Source organism: Cherax quadricarinatus, chromosome 81 (genome assembly GCF_038502225.1).
Source record: "Cherax quadricarinatus isolate ZL_2023a chromosome 81, ASM3850222v1, whole genome shotgun sequence".
Classification (NCBI taxonomy): Eukaryota; Metazoa; Arthropoda; class Malacostraca; order Decapoda; family Parastacidae; genus Cherax; species Cherax quadricarinatus.
In genome coordinates this window covers 2,282,798-2,306,154 of record NC_091372.1, presented here as the reverse complement: position 1 = coordinate 2,306,154, position 23,357 = coordinate 2,282,798, and the positions used below count along the sequence as shown (strand labels likewise).

The window sequence follows — 23,357 nt, the reverse complement described above, 5'->3', positions numbered from 1 at the left end:
GTAAAAATTTTTTTTTAGTCATGCACAATTCATCTACCTAAAGAATGATTAAGTTTGGCAAGAGAGCCTAGTTTATTATTTTTATTATCACACTGGCCGATTCCCACCAAGGCAGGGTGGCCCGAAAAAGAAAAACTTTCACCATCATTCACTCCATCACTGTCTTGCCAGAAGGGTGCTTTACACTACAGTTTTTAAACTGCAACATTTACACCCCTCCTTCAGAGTGCAGGCACTGTACTTCCCATCTCCAGGACTCAAGTCCGGCCTGCCGGTTTCCCTGAACCCCTTCATAAATGTTATTTTGCTCACACTCCAACAGCACGTCAAGTATTAAAAACCATTTGTCTCCATTCACTCCTATCAAACACACTCATGCATACCTGCTGGAAGTCCAAGCCCCTCGCACACAAAACCTCCTTTACCCCCTCTCTCCAACCTTTCCTAGGCCGACCCCTACCCCGCCTTCCTTCCACTACAGACTGATACACTCTTGAAGTCATTCTGTTTCGCTCCATTCTCTCTACATGTCCAAACCACCTCAACAACCCTTCCTCAGCCCTCTGGACAACAGTTTTGGTAATCCCGCACCTCCTCCTAACTTCCAAACTACGAATTCTCTGCATTATATTCACACCACACATTGCCCTCAGACATGACATCTCCACTGCCTCCAGCCTTCTCCTCGCTGCAACATTCATCACCCATGCTTCACACCCATATAAGAGCGTTGGTAAAACTATACTCTCATACATTCCCCTCTTTGCCTCCAAGGACAAAGTTCTTTGTCTCCACAGACTCCTAAGTGCACCACTCACTCTTTTTCCCTCATCAATTCTATGATTCACCTCATCTTTCATAGACCCATCCGCTGACACGTCCACTCCCAAATATCTGAATACATTCACCTCCTCCATACTCTCTCCCTCCAATCTGATATTCAATCTTTCATCACCTAATCTTTTTGTTATCCTCATAACCTTACTCTTTCCTGTATTCACCTTTAATTTTCTTCTTTTGCACACCCTACCAAATTCATCCACCAATCTCTGCAACTTCTCTTCAGAATCTCCCAAGAGCACAGTGTCATCAGCAAAGAGCAGCTGTGACAACTCCCACTTTGTGTGTGATTCTTTATCTTTTAACTCCACGCCTCTTGTCAAGACCCTCGCATTTACTTCTCTTACAACCCCATCTATAAATATATTAAATAACCACGGTGACATCACACATCCTTGTCTAAGGCCTACTTTTACTGGGAAATAATTTCCCTCTTACCTACATACTCTAACTTAAGCCTCACTATCCTCGTAAAAACTCTTCACTGCTTTCAGTAACCTACCTCCTACACCATACACCTGCAACATCTGCCACATTGCCCCCCTATCCACCCTGTCATATGCCTTTTCCAAATCCATAAATGCCACAAAGACCTCTTTAGCCTTATCTAAAGAGGTCTTTGTGGCATTTATGGATTTGGAAAAGGCGTATGACAGGGTGGATAGGGGGGCCTAGTATTAATGACAATTAAACTATAAATGTTAAATTACATATCTGAACCTACGTACAGAAATTGAGTGAGGGGCTAGTACCTGCTCCAGCTTATCTTTCAACAATTATTCAGGGAAAGTAAGAAAAAGAGGGGATGGGGAAACAAAACCAGCTCTTTGAGTAATGGGGGACATTCAGATTTGATTAAAATAGGAACAAGCAGTTTCAATTCCACAGATCAAGAGTCCTTGACTGGCATCAAAGAACCTCTCTTGCAGGGTTAACTTTCAAGAGACAAAATGCAACTGGGCCCTTTCATCATTTTTTAAAATTCCTCTGTGGTGTCAGCTTACACTGTGTCTATGCTCAGCTCATTCCAGTTCTTTTCAAATCTCATGTTGAAATATTTATTTTTGATATCCCTATATATGGGTCACCCTACCTGGGTGGAAGACAGCAAGTGTTTAAAAACACATCTTAGGCTTATCTGGGCATGTAATTTCAGACCACTTATTAAAGTAACAAGTCCAGTAAAAAGCCTATCCTTGCATACTAAGTCTATCCCCTGTAGTATTTTGTACGCTGTGATCATATCCCTTCGTTGCTTCAGCAGCATTCTTTCTTCATAGCTAATTTCTCTTTATTCCACCAGTGAGTGTGCAAGAGAAGACAATGAAGAATGTACTATTGAGATGTAATAACTAAATGAGGTTTGTCAAACCCAAAATCATAATACCGCAAACTGAGAAAGTGTTCTTCTGTTAAAAATCCCCAGTCCTGTTTATAATTCCTAGAACATCTCTATAAAACACATTTAGTTTAATTGTTACGAATGATTAACTATGCATGTGATTTTTAATATGCAACAAACTTTTGGCAATACATCAACCATAACATGTTATACACTGCAGTCTTACCTCTTCTGGTAATTCCTCTACAACCTCTTGCTTTATTTCAGTTGCTTCTTCTCCACCTTGTTCTTCAAGCTTCTTCTTTTTCTTCTTCTTCTTTTTCTTCTTTAGTGAAGGATCAGCAGTAGAAGTGTCCTCCGCACCTGCTTCCGTGGTGGAGGCCTCGGATCCTTCACTCAGCTTGCGCTGTAAGACAGTATATATAGCGCAAACTGTACAAGCATAGTAAATAAATTCAAGTATTAATACCAGTACAGTGGAGCCTCAACTTATGAGTGTCCCAACATACGATTTTTTCGAGATAAAAGCCGTCGCTAAGTCAATTTTTTGTTCCGAGTTAAGAGCGAGCTCCCCCCTCAACCCACAACCTGCACACCTCGCTTGTTTATCTATGATTTCATGCTTTAATTTCATAGACACCATCCTCTTTTTCTTCTCAGCACTGTCCTTTGCACTTACTTTCTTAGGACTCATGATTAGAAAAACGAAATTTGGCAAAATAACTGCACAAAATGCAAGCAAAACATGAGAGAAATGCTTCCATGGCGAGGTAAACAATGCACTAAGTTGACGACATTCTGAAGCTCCTCATTTTTTTTTTTCAACAAATTGGACGTCTCCTACTGAGAAAGGGTGACCCAAAAAGAAAGAAAATCCTTTCATCATCATTCAACACTTTCACTTCACTCATACATAATCACTGTCTTTGCAGAGGCACTCAGATACGACAGTTTAGAAGTCCCTCCAAATTGCCAATATCCCATACCCCTCCTTTAATGTGCAGTCACTGTACTTCCCATTTCCAGGACACAAGTCCGACTAAATCTATAATAAACAGTTTCCCTGAATCTCTTCCCGAAATATTACCCTGCTCACACTCCAACGGCTCGTCAAGTCTCATTATTATTATCACTATTATTATTATTACTATTCTTTCTTTCAACACACCGGCCGTATCCCACCGAGGCGGGGTGGCCCAAAAGGAAAAACGAAAGTTTCTCCTTTTACATTTAGTAATATATACAGGAGAAGGGGTTACTAGCCCCTTGCTCCTGGCATTTTAGCAGCCTCTTACAACACGCATGGTTTACGGAGGAAGAATTCTGTTCCACTTCCCCATGGAGGTAAGAGGAAATAAACAAGAACAAGAACTAGAAAGAAAATAGAAGAAAACCCAGAGTGGTGTGTGTATATATATGCTTGTACATGTATGTGTAGTGTGACCTAAGTGTAAGTAGAAGTAGCAAGACGTACCTGAAATCTTGCATGTTTATGAGACAGAAAAAAGACACCAGCAATCCTACCATCATGTAAAACAATTACAGGTTTCCGTTTTACACTCACTTGGCAGGACGGTAGTACCTCCCTGGGCGGTTGCTGTCTACCAACCTACTACCTATAAATTATTATTATACAGCACATTATTATACATGTATTATTATTAGAGGCAAGACAGAATGTAGGATTGCGGATGAGCAAGGAGGTTTCAGAGTGGGTAGGGGATGTGTAGATCAAGTGTTTACATTGAAGCATATATGTGAACAGTATTTAGATAAAGGTAGGGAAGTTTTTATTGCATTTATGGATTTAGAAAAGGCATATGATAGAGTGGATAGAGGAGCAATGTGGCAGATGTTGCAAGTATATGGAATAGGTGGTAAGTTATTAAATGCTGTAAAGAGTTTTTATGAGGATAGTGATGCTCAGGTTAGGGTGTGTAGGAGAGAGGGAGACTACTTCCCAGTAAAAGTAAGTCTTAGACAGGGATGTGTAATGTCACCATGGTTGTTTAATATATTTATAGATGGGGTTGTAAAAGTAGTAAATGCTTGGGTGTTTGGGAGAGGGGTGGGATTAAATGATGGGGAATCAAATTCAAAATGGGAATTAACACAGTTACTTTTTGCTGATGATACTGTGCTTATGGGAGATTCTAAAGAAAAATTGCAAAGGTCAGTGGATGAGTTTGGGAATGTGTGTAAAGGTAGAAAGTTGAAAGTGAACATAGAAAAGAGTAAGGTGATGAGGGTATCAAATGATTTAGATAAAGAAAAATTGGATATCAAATTGGGGAGGAGTAGTATGGAAGAAGTGCATGTTTTCAGATACTTGGGAGTTGACGTGTCGGCGGATGGATTTATGAAGGATGAGGTTAATCATAGAATTGATGAGGGAAAAAAGGTGAGTGGTGCGTTGAGGTATATGTGGAGTCAAAAAATGTTATCTATGGAGGCAAAGAAAGGAATGTATGAAAGTACAGTAGTACCAACACTCTTATATGGGTGTGAAGCTTGGGTGGTAAATGCAGCAGCGAGGAGATGGTTGGAGGCAGTGGAGATGTCCTGTCTAAGGGCAATGTGTGGTGTAAATATTATGCAGACAATTCAGTGTGGAAATTAGGAGAAGGTGTGGAGTTAATAAAAGTATTAGTGAGAGGGCTGAAGAGGGGTTGATGAGGTGGTTTGGTCATTTAGAGAGAATGGATCAAAGTAGAATGACATGGAAAGCATATAAATCGGTAGGGGAAGGAAGGCGAGGTAGGGGTCGTCCGCGAAAGGGTTAGAGAGAGGGGGTAAAGGAGGTTTTGTGAGCAAGGGGCTTGGACTTCCAACAAGCGTGCGTGAGCATGTTAGATAGGAGTGAACGGAGACGAATGGTACTTGGGACCTGACGATCTGTTGGAGTGTGAGCAGGGTAATATTTAGTGAAAGGATTCAGGGAAACCGGTTATTTTCATATAGTCGGACTCGAGTCCTGGAAATGGGAAGTACAATGCCTGCACTTTAAAGGAGGGGTTTGGGATATTGGCAGTTTGGAGGGATATGTCGTGTATCTTTATACGTATATGCTTCTAAACTGTTGTATTCTGAGCACCTCTGCAAAAACAGTGATAATGTGTGAGTGTGGTGAAAGTGTTGAATGATGATGAAACATTTTCTTTTTGGGGATTTTCTTCCTTTTTTTGGGTCACCCTGCGTCGGTAGGAGACGGCCGACTTGTTGAAAAAAAAAAAAAAATTATTATACGTATTATATTATTATTATTGTTATTATTATTACAACATAAATAATTGGTTGGTACTTCTGTTTAATAAATGTATGAAAGAGGGGAAGGTACCTAGGGATTGGCAGAGAGCATGTATAGTCCCTTTATATAAAGGGAAAGGGGACAAAAGAGACTGTAAAAATTATAGAGGAATAAGCTTACTGAGTATACCAGGAAAAGTGTACGGTAGGGTTATAATTGAAAGAATTAGAGGTAAGACAGAATGGAGGATTGCGGATGAGCAAGGAGGTTTCAGAGTGGGTAGGGGATGTGTAGATCAAGTGTTTACATTGAAGCATATATGTGAACAGTATTTAGATAAAGGTAGGGAAGTTTTTATTGCATTTATGGATTTAGAAAAGGCATATGATAGAGTGGATAGAGGAGCAATGTGGCAGATGTTGCAAGTATATGGAATAGGTGGTAAGTTATTAAATGCTGTAAAGAGTTTTTATGAGGATAGTGAGGCTCAGGTTAGGGTGTGTAGAAGAGAGGGAGACTACTTCCCGGTAAAAGTAGGTCTTAGACAGGGATGTGTAATGTCACCATGGTTGTTTAATATATTTATAGATGGGGTTGTAAAGGAAGTAAATGCTAGGGTGTTTGGGAGAGGGGTGGGATTAAATTATGGGGAATCAAATTCAAAATGGGAATTGACACAGTTACTTTTTGCTGATGATACTGTGCTTATGGGAGATTCTAAAGAAAAATTGCAAAGGTTAGTGGATGAGTTTGGGAATGTGTGTAAAGGTAGAAAGTTGAAAGTGAACATAGAAAAGAGTAAGGTGATGAGGGTGTCAAATGATTTAGATAAAGAAAAATTGGATATCAAATTGGGGAGGAGGAGTATGGAAGAAGTGAATGTTTTCAGATACTTGGGAGTTGACGTGTCGGCGGATGGATTTATGAAGGATGAGGTTAATCATAGAATTGATGAGGGAAAAAAGGTGAGTGGTGCGTTGAGGTATATGTGGAGTCAAAAAACGTTATCTATGGAGGCAAAGAAGGGAATGTATGAAAGTATAGTAGTACCAACACTCTTATATGGGTGTGAAGCTTGGGTGGTAAATGCAGCAGCGAGGAGACGGTTGGAGGCAGTGGAGATGTCCTGTTTAAGGGCAATGTGTGGTGTAAATATTATGCAGAAAATTCGGAGTGTGGAAATTAGGAGAAGGTGTGGAGTTAATAAAAGTATTAGTCAGAGGGCAGAAGAGGGGTTGTTGAGGTGGTTTGGTCATTTAGAGAGAATGGATCAAAGTAGAATGACATGGAAAGCATATAAATCTATAGGGGAAGGAAGGCGGGGTAGGGGTCATCCTCGAAAGGGTTGGAGAGAGGGGGTAAAGGAGGTTTTGTGGGCAAGGGGCTTGGACTTCCAGCAAGCGTGCGTGAGCGTGTTAGATAGGAGTGAATGGAGACAAATGGTACTTGGGACCTGACGATCTGTTGGAGTGTGAGCAAGGTAATATTTAGTGAAGGGATTCAGGGAAACCGGTTATTTTCATATAGTCGGACTTGAGTCCTGGAAATGGGAAGTACAATGCCTGCACTTTAAAGGAGGGGTTTGGGATATTGGCAGTTTGGAGGGATATGTTGTGTATCTTTATATGTGTATGCTTCTAGACTGTTGTATTCTGAGCACCTCTGCAAAAACAGTGATAATGTGTGAGTGTGGTGAAAGTGTTGAATGATGATGAAAGTATTTTCTTTTTGGGGATTTTCTTTCTTTTTTTTGGGTCACCCTGCCTCGGTGGGAGACGGCCGACTTTTTTAAAAAAAAAAAAAAAAAAAAAAAAAAATGGTAATTCTTATTCACAAAAAAAAAATTGAAGATTTACTGTTATGCAGACTACTGCATTATTGTAATAATTGTATAAATGTCAACCCATTCACGATTGCATATTGGAATGGACAGTGATGGCATTTGTTTACTCTTAACATTGCCAAAGAATCAAACATTTCTCCTGTCTTGAGCTCAATTTCAAGGTACTTACTGTTGTGAAATCAATCAAAATCATATCTGTTTCTGTAATATATCTTCCATTGTATCAAATAAGACCAAAATAAACGAGAATACAACCATAAAAACCATACGAGAACACCGCTAAGGGGAAGCTAATTGCTGAGAAGTGAACTCCATTATATATGGTCCGATTTTTTTCATTTTTGGTGTATGTTAAGAAGCATCTTTCCATCATACATTGCCCAAGCTTTAATAAGATAGTCCAGCAAACAAATGAGATCCAATTCCCTAGATCAAGAGCAAGAACCCCTCACCAGCGTCAAGGAACCTCCCTTGAGGCCTGCTCGCTGGTGGAAATTTCGCTTGCGTATGTAAGGAAAAAATCGACCGATCGACTGCTTGTATTTGGAAAAACTCACATGTGGATGCTTTCACAAGTAGAGGTTCCACTGTACATTGTTTCAGTGTTTGCCTTATGAAACTAGTGATCTAGTGCAGTTACCCTCACAAACACACTTTTCTCTTATAATAAAATCGTGGGAAGATATGGTCAGAGCAGGAGCAGGAATGGCCGCCACCACTCATCACATAACATTTTAATCATTCTAGAGTATATATGATGTTTCTATGTTATTTATATTGTTTATTATGTCATATTAGATGAATTGTGATAGATAAATAAGCAACAGAGTCTATATTAGCGTCATATTGAAGTATTTTGTCCTGCCTCCCGAGAGCAGGAATTGCGTTGGAACGGATTAATGGCATTTCAATTAACTTAAATGAAGAAAACTGGTTTGATATATAAGCAAATTGAATTATGAGCTAGGTCACGGAACAGATTAAATTCATAAGTCGAGGTTCCACCGTATTATGTCTTTCTCAAAAATGAAATGGGGAAGAAAAAGTAAAATGCCTCATGAAGACCTGATTTTTTTTTCCTTTAATACTATTTACTCTTTTTTGTTTTTTTTTTTGAGGTTATGAATGCTAACAGTAACCAGACTATCATAACGGTTTGCTGGTAATGACTGCAAAATACCGAAGTTCATTTTTCTTGTTACCACACTAGCAGCCTCCCACCAAGGTAGAGTGAGGCCTTTCACCTAAAAAAGCAAACACATTTACCATCCTACATTAACACTTTCACTGTCTGTCACGTAGAACTACATCACTGAGGCCAGGATCCCTGATGCAAGTTCTATGTTATGAGCTCAGCTCACTCAGGTTAGCTGTCAGCTGTAAATTTTGGCCTAGATATGAGAGAATGGGTTTGGGCGGTGAGTGTGCACTGTATATATTAAAAAATCCTGCCTAAAGTGGTGTATCATTGTTTTAGTGCTGGGAATGTCTCTATTGTTTATTATATAAGAACTACTTTTAAACTGGTATTCTTTTATTTATTTTGTGAAACTGGCCCAATTACCAAGTTCTGATCACTTTATAGGGTAGTTGGAATTGGCCTAAAATAGGACTCGAAGTGGGCAAAATCACCACTGAGTAAATTGCACCGACCTCTATCTTTGCGCCTGCATAATTTCATAAGTTTTCCATCAAATTTCGTACTTCTGGTGTCATTATTTTCAGAAAAAAGATTCTCTACCATTTCAGAAGAAAAAATATTTAATTTTTTTTTTTTTTGCTTTTAGAGTAAGTTTCACTTCTCAGGTCTGAACAGTGAAATGGTTAAGGTGTATGTAAATGAATTCTAAAGAAAATATGAGAAATCCTCTATTTGAAAGCTAGGTAACGGCTGCAGTAACAGAAGCATTGTCTACATTCAGTACTTCAAATATACATCCACAGCAGGACCCTATTTAATTTTAATTAAATTTTCTGAACCATAAACTTATTTCTCAAGTTAAAAACTATTGACTGTTTATTGCAATTTTTATTGTGTAGTCTACATACTTATGGCAGAACTAGCAAATGAGTGAAAGTAAATACATTTCCTTTTTATTTTTGGGTCACCCCATACCTTGGTGAGAATCAGCTGGTGTGGTGTTTTACAGCACCCAGGAAATGGGTGGCAATGAGGTTCAATCCAAGGAAGAGGAGCACAAGTCTGATAACTTGGATCAAGAGCCCCTCACCAGCATTAAGGAATATCTCTGGAGGGTCTAACATTTACTGTCAAGTACAGACTAGTTTAATGGGAATGCTTTCATGCTGGTGGGCTCTAGATCCAAGATATTTGAACTATACCTTCCCCTGTATCATTCTTATAGGTTTAGCACTTTCCCATGAATATACAGAAATAATTTTTTAACACATTGGCTGTCTCCCACTGAGGCAGGGTGACCCAGAAAAGAAACATTTTCACCATCATTCGTGCCATCATCGTCTTGCCAGAAGTGTAGAGATATAGTAATAATATTTTCTGGAAATAGGATCCCAAATAATTCAATGTCACCTTCAGACCATTCAAAACTTCAAGAGAAAATCAGTGCTATAAAACCAAGAGAATTACCTTTTTTGATGAAGCTCCAGGTTCCACTTTAACACCTGCTGGTTGGCCCCGCTGATCGGAATCTTGCTTACCATTTTTGGCATTATAGTCAACGTAACTATGTAACCAATCTGCTGGAGTGTTCTCATTTGGTTTGCCATATTTATCTAATGTTCCATCCTTAATCATGGTTTTTTTCATGCTAGCCTGAAATTTGTTTATAAAGATTAATAAATATAAAATATATGAGCACTGTATATAAATTTCTACATAGCACCATAAAACCAATAGATTATGCCTATATTTCTCAGTAATGAGTATAAACACACCATTATTTACTTGAGCACAAATTAAGTTAAATAATTCATGTTAAGCACTAAACCCATGTGGGTCAATCAGTACAAGACAACAGAGGCCTGATCCTCTATCTGCTAAATGCAAGACAGATGTGCTTCCTCTTTGTACTCAGAACTATACAGATTTAATTTCTAGAGTGATCAAAATGATTATAATTTATATACATGCATCATACTGTGCTCTTCTTATTTGAAAATCACGAGAGATGTAATTTTTGAGTTGCAGTTTTTCTACTTCTTTGAAAGCCAAAATCCACTGGGACCAGGATATTAACTTGGTCAAATTTTTTTTTTTACAACTGTTGGGCTAACAGGGTGTGACAATCTAGCAGTCCATTCTCACTTTTCAACTTAAGTCAACATCCAGGAGCCATCACAACCCTTCAACCCAACCACAAAATCACAAGCGATATTTCCTGACTTTTTCTTATTGTTTTAGTACATTTTTTTCACATACTGTAATTTTGTGTTACACACTCAAATGTGCAGAAATTTGTAAATTTTGGTCTCAATATAAGACAATGCAATTATGCAGTGGGCATGAACAATATATAGTATATGTTAAAATAGAGACTTCTGAGGCATTTTCCTTGGTGATTTTATTACCAATTCCTTAGTGCCAACTGACAGACCAGAAGACATACTACCTGTAACAAGGAAATTTTGATCAGTTTAAAATGAAGTGGCAAAAATATTTAATTCCTGGAGATTTTCCTGAGGAAAGGTATGAGCCCCTAACCCCCCCCCCCCCCATAGGTTTGCCTGTAAGGTTTTTACTAGGTCTGCTTCCATTATCTGGATGGCCTAAACCATGACTAAGCCTTCTGGTTATATTTTAGCTGAGGAATAGGGAAAAACTGAATTTTTGCATGGAGTGAAAGTGAAGGACAAGTGTTATACAGGAGAGGACTAGTGACATGATTATTGAACAAAGGAAAGGTTGCTTTGGTTTCTGGAAACTCTTGTGTTTATTTTAAACTTTCTAGAGATTTGCTCAATGGTGTAAAATTGGTCATACTGCTGATTTCTGTGCACATCACAGGGTAGTTCTGAGAGCTGAACGTGCAATGTCTTGTGCTTAATTGATAGAATGGAAGGTAGACTAGTGAAATAACCAAGAATTCATTTATATGATCAATGGAATTGGCCTAAAATAGGAAGAATAGCTGAAGCATATATTGCACCCAAACTACCAACCTTGCTTGTGTACTTTCAAAATGCTTCCATCAAATTTCATATTTTTGGTATCATTACACTCTCAAAAAAAAAAAAAAAAAAAAAAAAAAAAAAAAAAAAAAAAAAAAACTACCATTTTGTTTGTTTTTTAAATAGCAAAACTGACAGCACTTTTAATTTTGGGGATCATGACACTGAAAAGGTTAAACCTAGGCTCAATAAACTTACCTACAATATTACAATAGCTTCTCAAATGTAATTACATTAAAAACTGTTAAATGAGGACTGTCCGAGTGCAGTAATGCTCTGTGACATGAACCACGGACGAAAAAATACTGCTCAAGCATGAAGCTGAAGGAGGAAGTTATGAGCTAATATAACCCACACCAACTTAAGCTGCATTGTTCATAGGACACAGTCCTATCAATAATATACCAATAACTGCTATCTTTCACAACAAGTTAAAAAATTAAGCCTTCTTTAAAATTAAAAATGCAATAAAAACGTTCACTGAGGTCAACACAGGCACTCTTGTGAGTGCCAACGGCATGACAAAAATCTTACCCTACTGGAAATAGGGGCATGCTGCTAGAATAAGAGCTTGCCATCTCTATCCCCAAGTCATTCCAGTTATGTGAAAGACACACCAAGAATTATTTGCCTGTATATGGCTAAAGGGTCAGGTCTAAGCTCCTGGCCCAAATCTTCATCACTCTGCATTTGCTGAGGCTGAATTCAAGCAACCACTTTCTTAATTAATCCCCCAGTTCATCCTGAACCACTTGCAGCCTTTCCCATCTTCACCTGTTTTTTTTTTTTTTTTTACACAGGGTTTGACAAGGTTATGGATCCCTAGCTTTATTGACAGCTATTTACAGGTTAAGGATTCCTAACTTTATTGGCAAGCTAAGAGCTGTTACCTACATCAGCTCATTTGAAAGCATTTTTATTGTTATGAGACATACAAGTAGGAAACAGGATGAAGTTGGAGCCATCTGTGGGCCAGCATTTTCATTTGATCAACTGACTTTATCTCGTTCACATCATTATCCTGTATGAATGTGTTCCATACTCGAGTCATCCTGGGTATATATGATCTCAGATGGAGTGATGTTCTGGAGAAGGGTACAGCCAGAGTGAAGTTGCTGCTTTCTGCCCGTCTTGTGGCATAAAAGCTTGTTTCACGCTGTCCTCGAAGTGGATCCAAGTGTGGTATTTTGACAATATTGGCCTTGTACATAACAGTAAGGCCACCCAGATCCCTCCTATGTTGAAGGCTCTGCTGAAATGACAGATCTATCCAGGATGGGTCCAGGAGAGAGATGAGACGTCTTGCTCTGTTCTCTACTCTGTCAAGCAGTCGCAGATGAGAGGGGGGGGGCAGGCAAACCAAGAAAGTGGAGCATACTCAAGGTGCGAGCGTACTTGTGCCTTGTACAGGATCTTGCAACCCCTACTGTCAAGCAGATGGGAGATACGGCGAAGTGCTGTAAGTTTCCTGGCTGCCTTGTTTGCAAGATTTACAACATGGTTCTTCATGGTTAGTTTGGAGTCAAATTTCACCCCAAGGATATCAACTTCTTCTCCAGGTGCCAACATCCTCCCATTCATCCTTACTACTGCACCAGCATTACCATCATGGTGCCTAGAGACGATCATCATTTGAGTTTTCTCAGGTGCAAATGTTACTTGCCATCTATTTCCCCAAGCTGATATAGCTCTCAGCTGGTGATTGATGTAGCGTAGAGCAGCTGGCATTTCTTCTCTTGGATAAGTGAATGTCAGTGTACAGTCGTCTGCATATGCATGTGATTCTGGGATGAGATGAAGGTCGTTGAAGTAGACATTCCATAACAATGGACCCAGCACGCTTCCTTGTGGAACACTTGCCCCAATAGGATGTCTTGCTGATTCCGTTCCATTGAGAACTACACTTAGAGATCTGCCATGAAGGTAATCACTGAGGAGACATAGCGTAGAGCCTGCAATTCCCAGTGCTTGAAGTTTTGCTAAGAGGCCCTGGTGCCACACCCAGTCGAAAGTGCCAGCAATGTCCAGTGCTACCACACAGCTGACTTTGGATTCATCCAGTGACTGGTGCCACTTAGTGGAAAGGTTTAACAACAGATCAGCAGCAAAGTAACCTTTCCTGAAGCCATATTGACGATCACAAAGTAGTGAGTGGTAGTCAAAAAACTCTGTCATTTGTCTTGAGATTATTGTCTCAAGGATCTTACCAGTGATTGACAGGAGTGACACTGATCTGTAGTTGCTGATTTCTGCTCTGCTCTTCTTTTTGTGAACAGGGACTACATTTGCCTCTTTCCATAGAGAGGGCCATTTACACTGTACTAGGCAGTGCTGAAAGATGCGAGTTAGAGGTGCTGCTAGCTGGTCTGCACATCTTCTCAACAATCTTGGGCTCAACTTGTCTGGGCCCACAGCCTTTTCTTGGTCAAGCGATTTAAGTAGGAAATGCACCTCCTCCTGCCTTATTGTCACCACTGACAGTTTTGACACAGTTCTTGCAGCTAGCCAAGGAGGGTCCCTTGCTGGGTCAGGAACTTGCATTTTGGTAGCAAAATGTTCAGCAAAGAGGTCCGCCTTCTCTTGACTACTAGTAGAGGTGGTCCCATCCTGTCGATTTAGAGGTGGAATAAGTTCATCAGGCAGATAACCTTGTCTGTCCTTGACCAGGGACCACCAGGTTTTGGAGCCTACCCTACCTGATGCTAACTTTCTTTTAGTGTCCACCTCCTATTTAGCAATGGCCCACTTTTGAACATCACCCATATGCCTACAGGCTTGCATGTGCAAGTTCCTGTTATAGGTGGTAGAATGTCTCTTATACCTTCGCCATGCTTTGTACTTAGCAGTAGCAGCCTCTCTACAACGAAAGCCAAACCAAGGCTGATCTGTAGGCTTCGTCACATATTGCCGGTGAGGAATGTGTTCTTGTTGTAGATTAAGGATGTGTCCAGTGAAGGCTTTCACTTGGTTGTCAACAGCCCCTTGGAGAAGAGCATTCCAGTCGGTGGTGGCGAGCTCAGAGCAAAGGGCTGGCCAGTTACCTCTTTCCCATAGCCAGGTTTAATATCTCTGATATACCTATGTTGAGTTCCAAGTGTCTTTCTACCCCAGGAGCCTGGCCATGGGCCAGGCTCAATGGGGATACATCTAATTCAATCCCATTTGGTAAGTCATTCATGCAAATCAGAAACAATAATGATCCAAATGCTGATCCCTGTGGAGCCCCACTTCTTACCCTTGCCCAGTCTGACATCTCCTTCCAGAAAATCACTGTGCATCCTTCCCCTCAGGAACAAAGCAAGTGTTCATAAGACAACATTGTTATATTCCGAACATGAAGCACACCAACAACACAGGTTCTAAAGTGAATGGAACTCACCAACACAAGGTGTTATAGTGAAAGCAACACAAGACAACAGTGTTAAGAAATGAACAGGAAGCACACTATCAATAGGTGTTATAGGGCAAAGGGATGGGGGGGGGGAGGGGGGGAGAGAGAGAGAGAGAGAGAGAGAGAGAGAGAGAGAGAGAGAGAGAGAGAGAGAGAGAGAGAGAGAGAGAGAGAGAGAGAGAGAGAGAGAGAGAGAGAGAGATAGAGAGAGAGAGATAGAGAGAGATAGAGATAGAGAGAGATAGAGAGAGAGATAGAGATAGAGAGAGATAGAGAGAGATAGAGATAGAGAGAGATAGAGATAGAGAGAGAGAGAGATAGAGAGAGAGAGAGAGAGAGATAGAGAGAGATAGAGAGAGATAGAGATAGAGAGATAGAGAGATAGAGAGATAGAGATAGAGAGATAGAGAGATAGAGAGAGATAGAGAGAGATAGAGAGAGATAGAGAGAGATAGAGAGAGATAGAGAGAGATAGAGATAGAGAGAGATAGAGAGAGATAGAGAGAGATAGAGAGAGATAGAGATAGAGAGAGATAGAGATAGAGAGAGATAGAGATAGAGAGAGATAGAGATAGAGAGAGATAGAGATAGAGAGAGATAGAGAGAGAGAGACAGAGATAGAGATAGAGAGAGAGAGAGAAGCAGCAACTTCACTCTGGCTGTAGTCTTTTCCAGAACATCAGTTCATCTGAGATCATTTATCCCCAGGATGACTGGAGTCTGGAACACATTCATACATTATCATGATGTCAACGAGATAAAGTCAGTTGATCAAATGAAAATGCTGGCCCACAGATGGCTCCAACTTCATCCTGTTCCCTACCTGTATGTCTCATAACAATAAAAATGCTTTAAAATGAGCTGATGTAGGTAACAGCTCTTAGCTTGTCAATAAAGCTAGGGATCCTTAACCTAACCCTGTTAAAAGAAAAAAAAAAAAAAAAAGAGAGAAAGAGAATGAGAAAGAGAGAAAGAGGAGAGAAAAAGAGAAAGACGAGAAAGAAAGAATAAGGGAGAAAAAGAGAGAGAGGCTAAAGTATCATAGGAAAAAGATTTCATGAATTATGAAAATTTTTTCTGAATATAGTGGACCCCCGGTTTACGATCACCTCCCAATGCGACCAATTATGTAAGTGTATTTATGTAGGAGCGTTTGTACGTGTATGTTTGGGGGTCTGAAATGGACTAATCTAATTCACAATATTTCTTATGGGAACAAATTCGTTCAGTACTGGCACCTGAACATACTTCTGGAATGAAATAATATCGTAAACCGGGGGTCCACTGTACTACCATGCTTATTTTAATACATATACACAATAAAAGATAAATGAATACCTTAGGACCTAAACCCCACTTGCGAGGGTAAGTATCTCTCTCCATAATGACCCTCTTAATTTTAGCAACAACACCGTGGTCACATGATGACATAGTCGATGTGGTCATCAATGCTAAGGCTGAAATCAAAAACAAAACTGTTAGTAACAGAATAATAGCAATAGAGTGCTTATGGGAGATTCTAAAGAAAAGTTGCGAAGGTTAGTGGACGAGTTTGGGAGGGTGTGTAAAGGTAGAAAGTTGAAAGTGAACGTAGATAAGAGTAAGGTGATGAGGGTATCAAATGATTTAAAGAAAAATTGGATATAACATTGGAGAGGAGTATGGAAGAAGTGAATGTTTTCAGATATTTGGGGGTTGACGTGTCAGCGGATGGATTTATGAAGGATGAGGTTAATCGTAGAATCGAGGAAGCAAAAAAGGTGAGTGGTGCACTGAGGTATATGTGGAGACAAAAAAAAGTTATCCATGGAGGCAAGGAAGGGAATGTACAAAAGTATAGTGGTACCAACACTCTTATATGGGCGTGAAACTTGGGTTGTAAATGCTGCAGCTAGGAGGTGGCTGGAGGCAGTGGAGATGTCATCTCTAAGGGCAATGTGTGGTGTAAATATTATGCAGAGAGTTTGGAGTGTGGAAATTAGGAGGAAGTGTGGGGTTACTACAAGTATTAGTCAGAGGGCTGAAGAGGGTTGTTAAGGTGGTTTGGTCATTTAGAGAGAATGGATCAAAGTAAATGACCTGGAGAGCGTATAAATCTGTAGAGGAGTGAAGGCGGGGTAGGGGTCATCCTCAAAAAGGTTGGAGGGAGGGGGTAAAGGAGGTTTTGTGGGCGAGGGGCGTGGACTTCCAGCAAGCATATGTGAGCGTGTTAGATAGGAGCGAATGGAGACGAATGGTTTTTGGGACCTGACGAGCTGTTGGAGTGTGAGCAGGGTAATACACCTACCATCCGACTTACGACCGAGTCTGGTTCCGAGAAACCGGTCGTAAGTTGAAATGGACGTAAGTCGAACTTTACTACTGAATATCAACATAACATTTTTGTAATGACTTTATTTTATTGTTTTATTTTGGTATTTCATGTTTTACTTTACTTTTTATGCTGTTAGCACTGTATTTTATACTGTAAGGTTTAGGATAAACACTGTGTACAACACAAATAGTTGTTTATTTCCCAGAAATTTGGCATAAAAAACACGGTCGTAAGTTGAGTTGTCGTAAGTCGGATGGTAGGTGTATTTAGTGAAGGGTAGTAGGTTGGTAGACAGCAACCACCCAGGGAGGTACTACCATCCTGCCAAGTGAGTGTAAAACGATAGCCTGTAATTGTTTTACATGATGGTAGGATTGCTGATGTCTTTTGTCTGTCTCATAAATATGCAAGATTACAGGTATGTCTTGCTACTTCTACTTACACTTAGGTCACACTACACATACATGTACACATTTATTTATACACACTCATCTGAGTTTTCTTTGATTTTATCTTAATAGTTCTTGGTCTTATTACTTTTCCTTTTATATCCATGGGGAAGTGGAATAAGAATCTTTCCTCCGTAAGCCATGCGTGTTGTAAAAGTCAACTAAAATGCCGGGAACAATGGGCTAGTAACCCCTTTTCCTGTAAAGATTACTAAAAAGAATAAGAAGAAGAAAATTGTCAAAGTGGGAAGTCTGAATGTGCGTGGATGTTGTGCAAATGATAAGAAAGAGATGATTGTGGATGTTATGAATGAGAAGAAGCTGGATGTCCTGGCTTTAAGTGAAACAAAGCTGAAGGGAGTGGGAGAGTTTCAATGGAGAGGAATAAATGGGAATAGGTCAAGGGTTTCAAATAGAGTTAGAGCTAAAGAAGGAGTAGCAATAATGTTGAAGGATAAGCTATGGCAGGAAAAGAGGGACTATAAATGTATTAATTCAAGGATTATGTGGAGTAAAATAAAGATTGGATGTGAAAAGTGGGTTATAATAAACGTGTATGCACCTGGAGAAGAGAGAAGTGTAGAGGAGAGAGAGAGATTTTGGGAAATGTTGAGTGAATGCATGGGGAGTTTTGAATCAAGTGTGAGAAAAATGGTGGTTGGGGATTTCAATGCTAAAGTGGGTAAAAATGTTAGAGGGAGTAGTAGGTAAATTTGGGGTGCCAGGGGTAAATGTAAATGGGGAGCCTTTAATTGAGCAATGTGTAGAAAGAGATTTGGTAATAAGTAATACATATTTCATGAAAAAGAGGATAAATAAATATACAAGGTATGACGTAGAAAGAGATGTATGATGTAGAAAGAGGAGTGATTGGTGGAATGATGAAGTAAAGGGTGTGATAAAAGAGAAAAAGGTAGCTTATGAGAGGTTTTTACAAAGCAGAAGTGTTATAAGAAGAGCAGACTATATGGAGAGTAAAGGAAAGGTAAAGAGAGTGGTGAGAGAGTGCAAAAGGAGAGCAGATGATAGAGTGGGAGAGGCACTGTCAATAAAATTTTAATGAAAATAAGAAAAATTTTTGGAGTGAGTTAAACAAGTTAAGAAAGCCTAGGGAAAGTATGGATTTGTCAGTTAAAAACAGAGTAGGGGAGTTAGTAGATGGGGAGATGGAGGTATTAGGAAGATGGCGAGAATATTTTGAGGAACTTTTAAATGTTAAGGAAGAAAGAGAGGCAGTAATTTCATGCACTGGTCAGGGAGGTATACCATCTTTTAGGAGTGAAGAAGAGCAGAATGTAAGTGTGGGGGGAGGTATGTGAGGCATTACGTAGAATGAAAGGGGGTAAAGCAGCTGGAACTGATGGGATCATGACAGAAATGTTAAAAACAGGGGGGGATATAGTGTTGGAGTGGTTGGTACTTTTGTTTAATAAATGTATGAAAGAGGGGAAGGTACCTAGGGATTGGCAGAGAGCATGTATAGTCCCTTTATATAAAGGGAAAGGGGACAAAAGAGACTGTAAAAATTATAGAGGAATAAGTTTACTGAGTATACCAGGAAAAGTGTACGGTAGGGTTATAATTGAAAGAATTAGAGGTAAGACAGAATGTAGGATTGCGGATGAGCAAGGAGGTTTCAGAGTGGGTAGGGGATGTGTAGATCACGTGTTTACATTGAAGCATATATGTGAACAGTATTTAGATAAAGGTAGGGAAGTTTTTACTACATTTATGGATTTAGAAAAGGCATATGATAGAGTGGATAGAGGAGCAATGTGGCAGATGTTGCAAGTATATGGAATAGGTGGTAAGTTATTAAATGCTGTAAAGAGTTTTTATGAGGATAATGAGGCTCAGGTTAGGGTGTGTAGAAGAGAGGGAGACTACTACTCAGTAAAAGTAGGTCTTAGACAGGGATGTGTAATGTCACCATGGTTGTTTAATATATTTATAGATGGGGTTGTAAAGGAAGTAAATGCTAGGGTGTTCGGGAGAGGGGTGGGATTAAATTTTGGGGAATCAAATTCAAAATGGGAATTGACACAGTTACTTTTTGCTGATGATACTGTGCTTATGGGAGATTCTAAAGAAAAATTGCAAAGGTTAGTGGATGAGTTTGGGAATGTGTGTCAAGGTAGAAAGTTGAAAGAGAACATAGAAAAGAGTAAGGTGATGAGGGTATCAAATGATTTAGATAAAGAAAAATTGGATATCAAATTGGGGAGGAGTATGGAAGAAGTGAATGTTTTCAGATACTTGGGAGTTGACGTGTCGGCGGATGGATTTATGAAGGATGAGGTTAATCATAGAATTGATGAGGGAAAAAAGGCGAGTGGTGCGTTGAGGTATATGTGGAGTCAAAAAACGTTATCTATGGAGGCAAAGAAGGGAATGTATGAAAGTATAGTAGTACCAACACTCTTATATGGGTGTGAAGCTTGGGTGGTAAATGCAGCAGCGAGGAGACGGTTGGAGGCAGTGGAGATGTCCTGTTTAAGGGCAATGTGTGGTGTAAATATTATGCAGAAAATTCGGAGTGTGGAAATTAGGAAAAGGTGTGGAGTTAATAAAAGTATTAGTCAGAGGGCAGAAGAGGGGTTGTTGAGGTGGTTTGGTCATTTAGAGAGAATGGATCAAAGTAGAATGACATGGAAAGCATATAAATCTATAGGGGAAGGAAGGCGGGGTAGGGGTCGTCCTCGAAAGGGTTGGAGAGAGGGGGTAAAGGAGGTTTTGTGGGCAAGGGGCTTGGACTTCCAGCAAGCGTGCGTGAGCGTGTTAGATAGGAGTGAATGGAGACGAATGGTACTTGGGACCTGACGATCTGTTGGAGTGTGAGCAGGGTAATATTTAGTGAAGGGATTCAGGGAAACCGGTTATTTTCATATAGTCGGACTTGAGTCCTGGAAATGGGAAGTACAATGCCTGCACTTTAAAGGAGGGGTTTGGGATATTGGCAGTTTGGAGGGATATGTTGTGTATCTTTATATGTGTATGCTTCTAGACTGTTGTATTCTGAGCACCTCTGCAAAAACAGTGATAATGTGTGAGTGTGGTGAAAGTGTTGAATGATGATGAAAGTATTTTCTTTTTGGGGATTTTCTTTCTTTTTTGGGTCACCCTGCCTCGGTGTGGGAGACGGCCGACTTGTTGAAAAAAAAAAAAAAAATTCAGGGAAACTGGTTATTTTTATATAGCCAGACTTGGGGAAAATGAATTCGGAAATCATCAAATTTGGCTTTAGTCACACTCTCTGGAGCAGATTAATTATGATAACCAAGGGTCCACTGTATACTCCAGCATGTCTAAAACACTGTTGGGACCTATAAATACTTTATATATATTTCTAGACTATAGTATGTGACCAAGGTAGGTGAACATGTTCACCTGTCAGTGTGTTTGTGACTATTTGAGTACTATTTCAGTAACTAACATTAGTGTCAGAACAAACATTGGCTATGAAATCATAACTACTACTACAATTTGTAATTATCAGAACATAAAAATTATATAAATAAAAAAAGAGAGAGATAAAAAAAAAGGTACATCAGCAACACTTCTGCAAGCGTCAGGACTCAATACAGTGGACCCCCGCATACCGCACGCATCGCATACCATACAATCCGCATACCGCTCGCTTTTTTCGCAAAAATTTTGCCTCGCATACCGCCCAAAAACCCGCTCACCGCTCTTCGTCCGAGACGCGTCCAATGTGCGGCCTGAGCCACGCTCACATGTTCCGCCGGTGGCATTGTTTACCAGCCAGCCTCCGCGGTAACATCCAATCGGAACATTTCGTATTATTACAGTGTTTTTGGTGATTTTTTCTGGAAAATAAGTGACCATGGGCCCCAAGAAAGCTTCTAGTGCCAACCCTACAGCAATAAGGGTGAGAATTACTATAGAGATGAAGAAAAAGATCATTGATAAGTATGAAAGTGGAGTGCGTGTCTCCGAGCTGGCCAGGTTGTACAATAAACCCCAATCAACCATCGCTATTATTGGTGGTACAGCTGCTGTACCACCGTCAGCTGCTGCTGCACTGTCAGCTGCTGCTGCACTGTCAGCTGCTGCTGCACTGTCAGCTGCTGCTGCACTGTCAGCTGCTGCTGTACCACCGTCAGCTGCTGCTGCACTGTCAGCTGCTGCTGCTGTTGTACCACCATCAGCTGCTGCTGCTGCTGTAGTACCGCCTGCTGCTGCTGTAGCATCGTCTGCTGCTGCTGTAGCATCGTCTGCTGCTGCTGTAGCATCGTCTGCTGCTGCTGTAGCATCGTCTGCTGCTGCTGTAGCATCGTCTGCTGCTGCTGTAGCATCGTCTGCTGCTGCTGTAGCATCGTCTGCTGCTGCTGTAGCATCGTCTGTTGCTGCTGTAGCATCGTCTGTTGCTGCTGTACCACCGTCAGCTGCTGCTGCTGCTGTAGCACCGTTGTTGGTGTGGCTTATTGAGAATACCAAGAAACAATTAACCCCAGAGGATTTGCCACCCAGGATAACCCAAAAAAGTCAGTGTCATCGAAGACTGGCTAACTTATTTCCATTGGGGTCCTTAATCTTGTCTCCCAGGATGCAACCCACACCAGTCGACTAACACCCAGGTGAACAGGGAAAAATGCCTGGAACTAGTGCTCATATTGGTGAATTTAAAGCCAGCAAAGGTTGGTTTGAGAGATTTAAGAATCGTAGTGGCATACACAGTGTGATAAGGCCTGTTCTGGAAGAAAATGCCAAACAGGACCTACAGTACTCAGGAGGAAAAGGCACTCCCAGGACACAGTGTCTCATCAGTCATTGCTGCATCTTCAATAAAGGTAAGTGTCATTTATTCTTCATTTAGTAGAGTAGTACATGCACAATATATATTGTGCATGTACTACTCTACTATTGTGCATGTATCCTTCTCTTTGTGTGTAGGAAAATGTATATTTCATGTGGTAAAATTTTTTTTTTTCATACTTTTGGGTCTTGCACGGATTAATTTGATTTCCATTATTTCTTATGGGGAAAATTCATTCGCATACCGAACATTTCGCATAGCATTCAGCCCTCTTGCACGGATTAAAGTTGCTATGCGGGGGGTCCACTGTATTGCCGTCGAGCGAGAATGCAGCGCCACCTTCACGGTCTTATATCTCGGTAAGTACTGACTGCTGGGAGAGAGAACGTAGATCTACGTTTGGACAGTTAACAGGTTAAAGACATAAATAAGCCACTAGGATGTCAGAAAGTATTTCTTCAGTCTTAGGGTGGTCACAAAGTGGAATGATCTCAGCAAACTGGTGGTAGAGGCAGGCTCTATACATAGCTTTAAGAGCAGGTATGATAAGGGCCACAAGGCTAGGAAGTGAATATGAAGTGACAAGTTGAGAGGAAGGGCCAAGAGCTGAGGCTTAGCACCTGCAGCTACATGTAGGTCAGTAATGCAGGACTGGAAATTTACAGTAGTAATGCAAAAAATTTAATTCTTTAGACTTAGTAAGGAACTGGACAAAATTAATAAACACTCAGATTACACTAAGTGGTTAAGACAAAAAAGAATTACTTAAGGAGAGATTTATCAAATCAAAGGCTCATTGAGTATAACTATGTCATAGTAAAGAATACTAGCAGCTCTACTCCAGAGTATTACTATTACACACATTTGTCAGAACTCTACTTGATTATCAAACACAGAATTAAAAATGACGTGTTCCCTAACTTGGAATCAGTTATATAATTCAACACTTTTTTTTCAAAGGCCAGTTCCAATTTTTTGTAGCACATCGGCTTTTTCCCACCGAGG

The 23,357-nt window shown here is 40.2% G+C and overlaps 1 protein-coding gene across 1 annotated transcript in view; it reads right to left on the bottom strand.

The window, feature by feature from the left end:
- The window catches only part of Nop60B (dyskerin pseudouridine synthase 1 Nop60B), a 62,159-nt gene that overhangs the window by 1,850 nt on the left and 36,952 nt on the right, over positions 1-23,357 (bottom strand). Inside the window, exons 9-11 of the mRNA XM_053792715.2 lie at positions 16,151-16,269; positions 9,881-10,066; positions 2,409-2,588 (exon numbers count right to left, since the gene is read on the bottom strand). Of these exons, the coding sequence (XP_053648690.1) occupies positions 2,409-2,588; positions 9,881-10,066; positions 16,151-16,269 (485 nt within the window). The remainder of the gene's footprint in view (positions 1-2,408; positions 2,589-9,880; positions 10,067-16,150; positions 16,270-23,357) is intronic.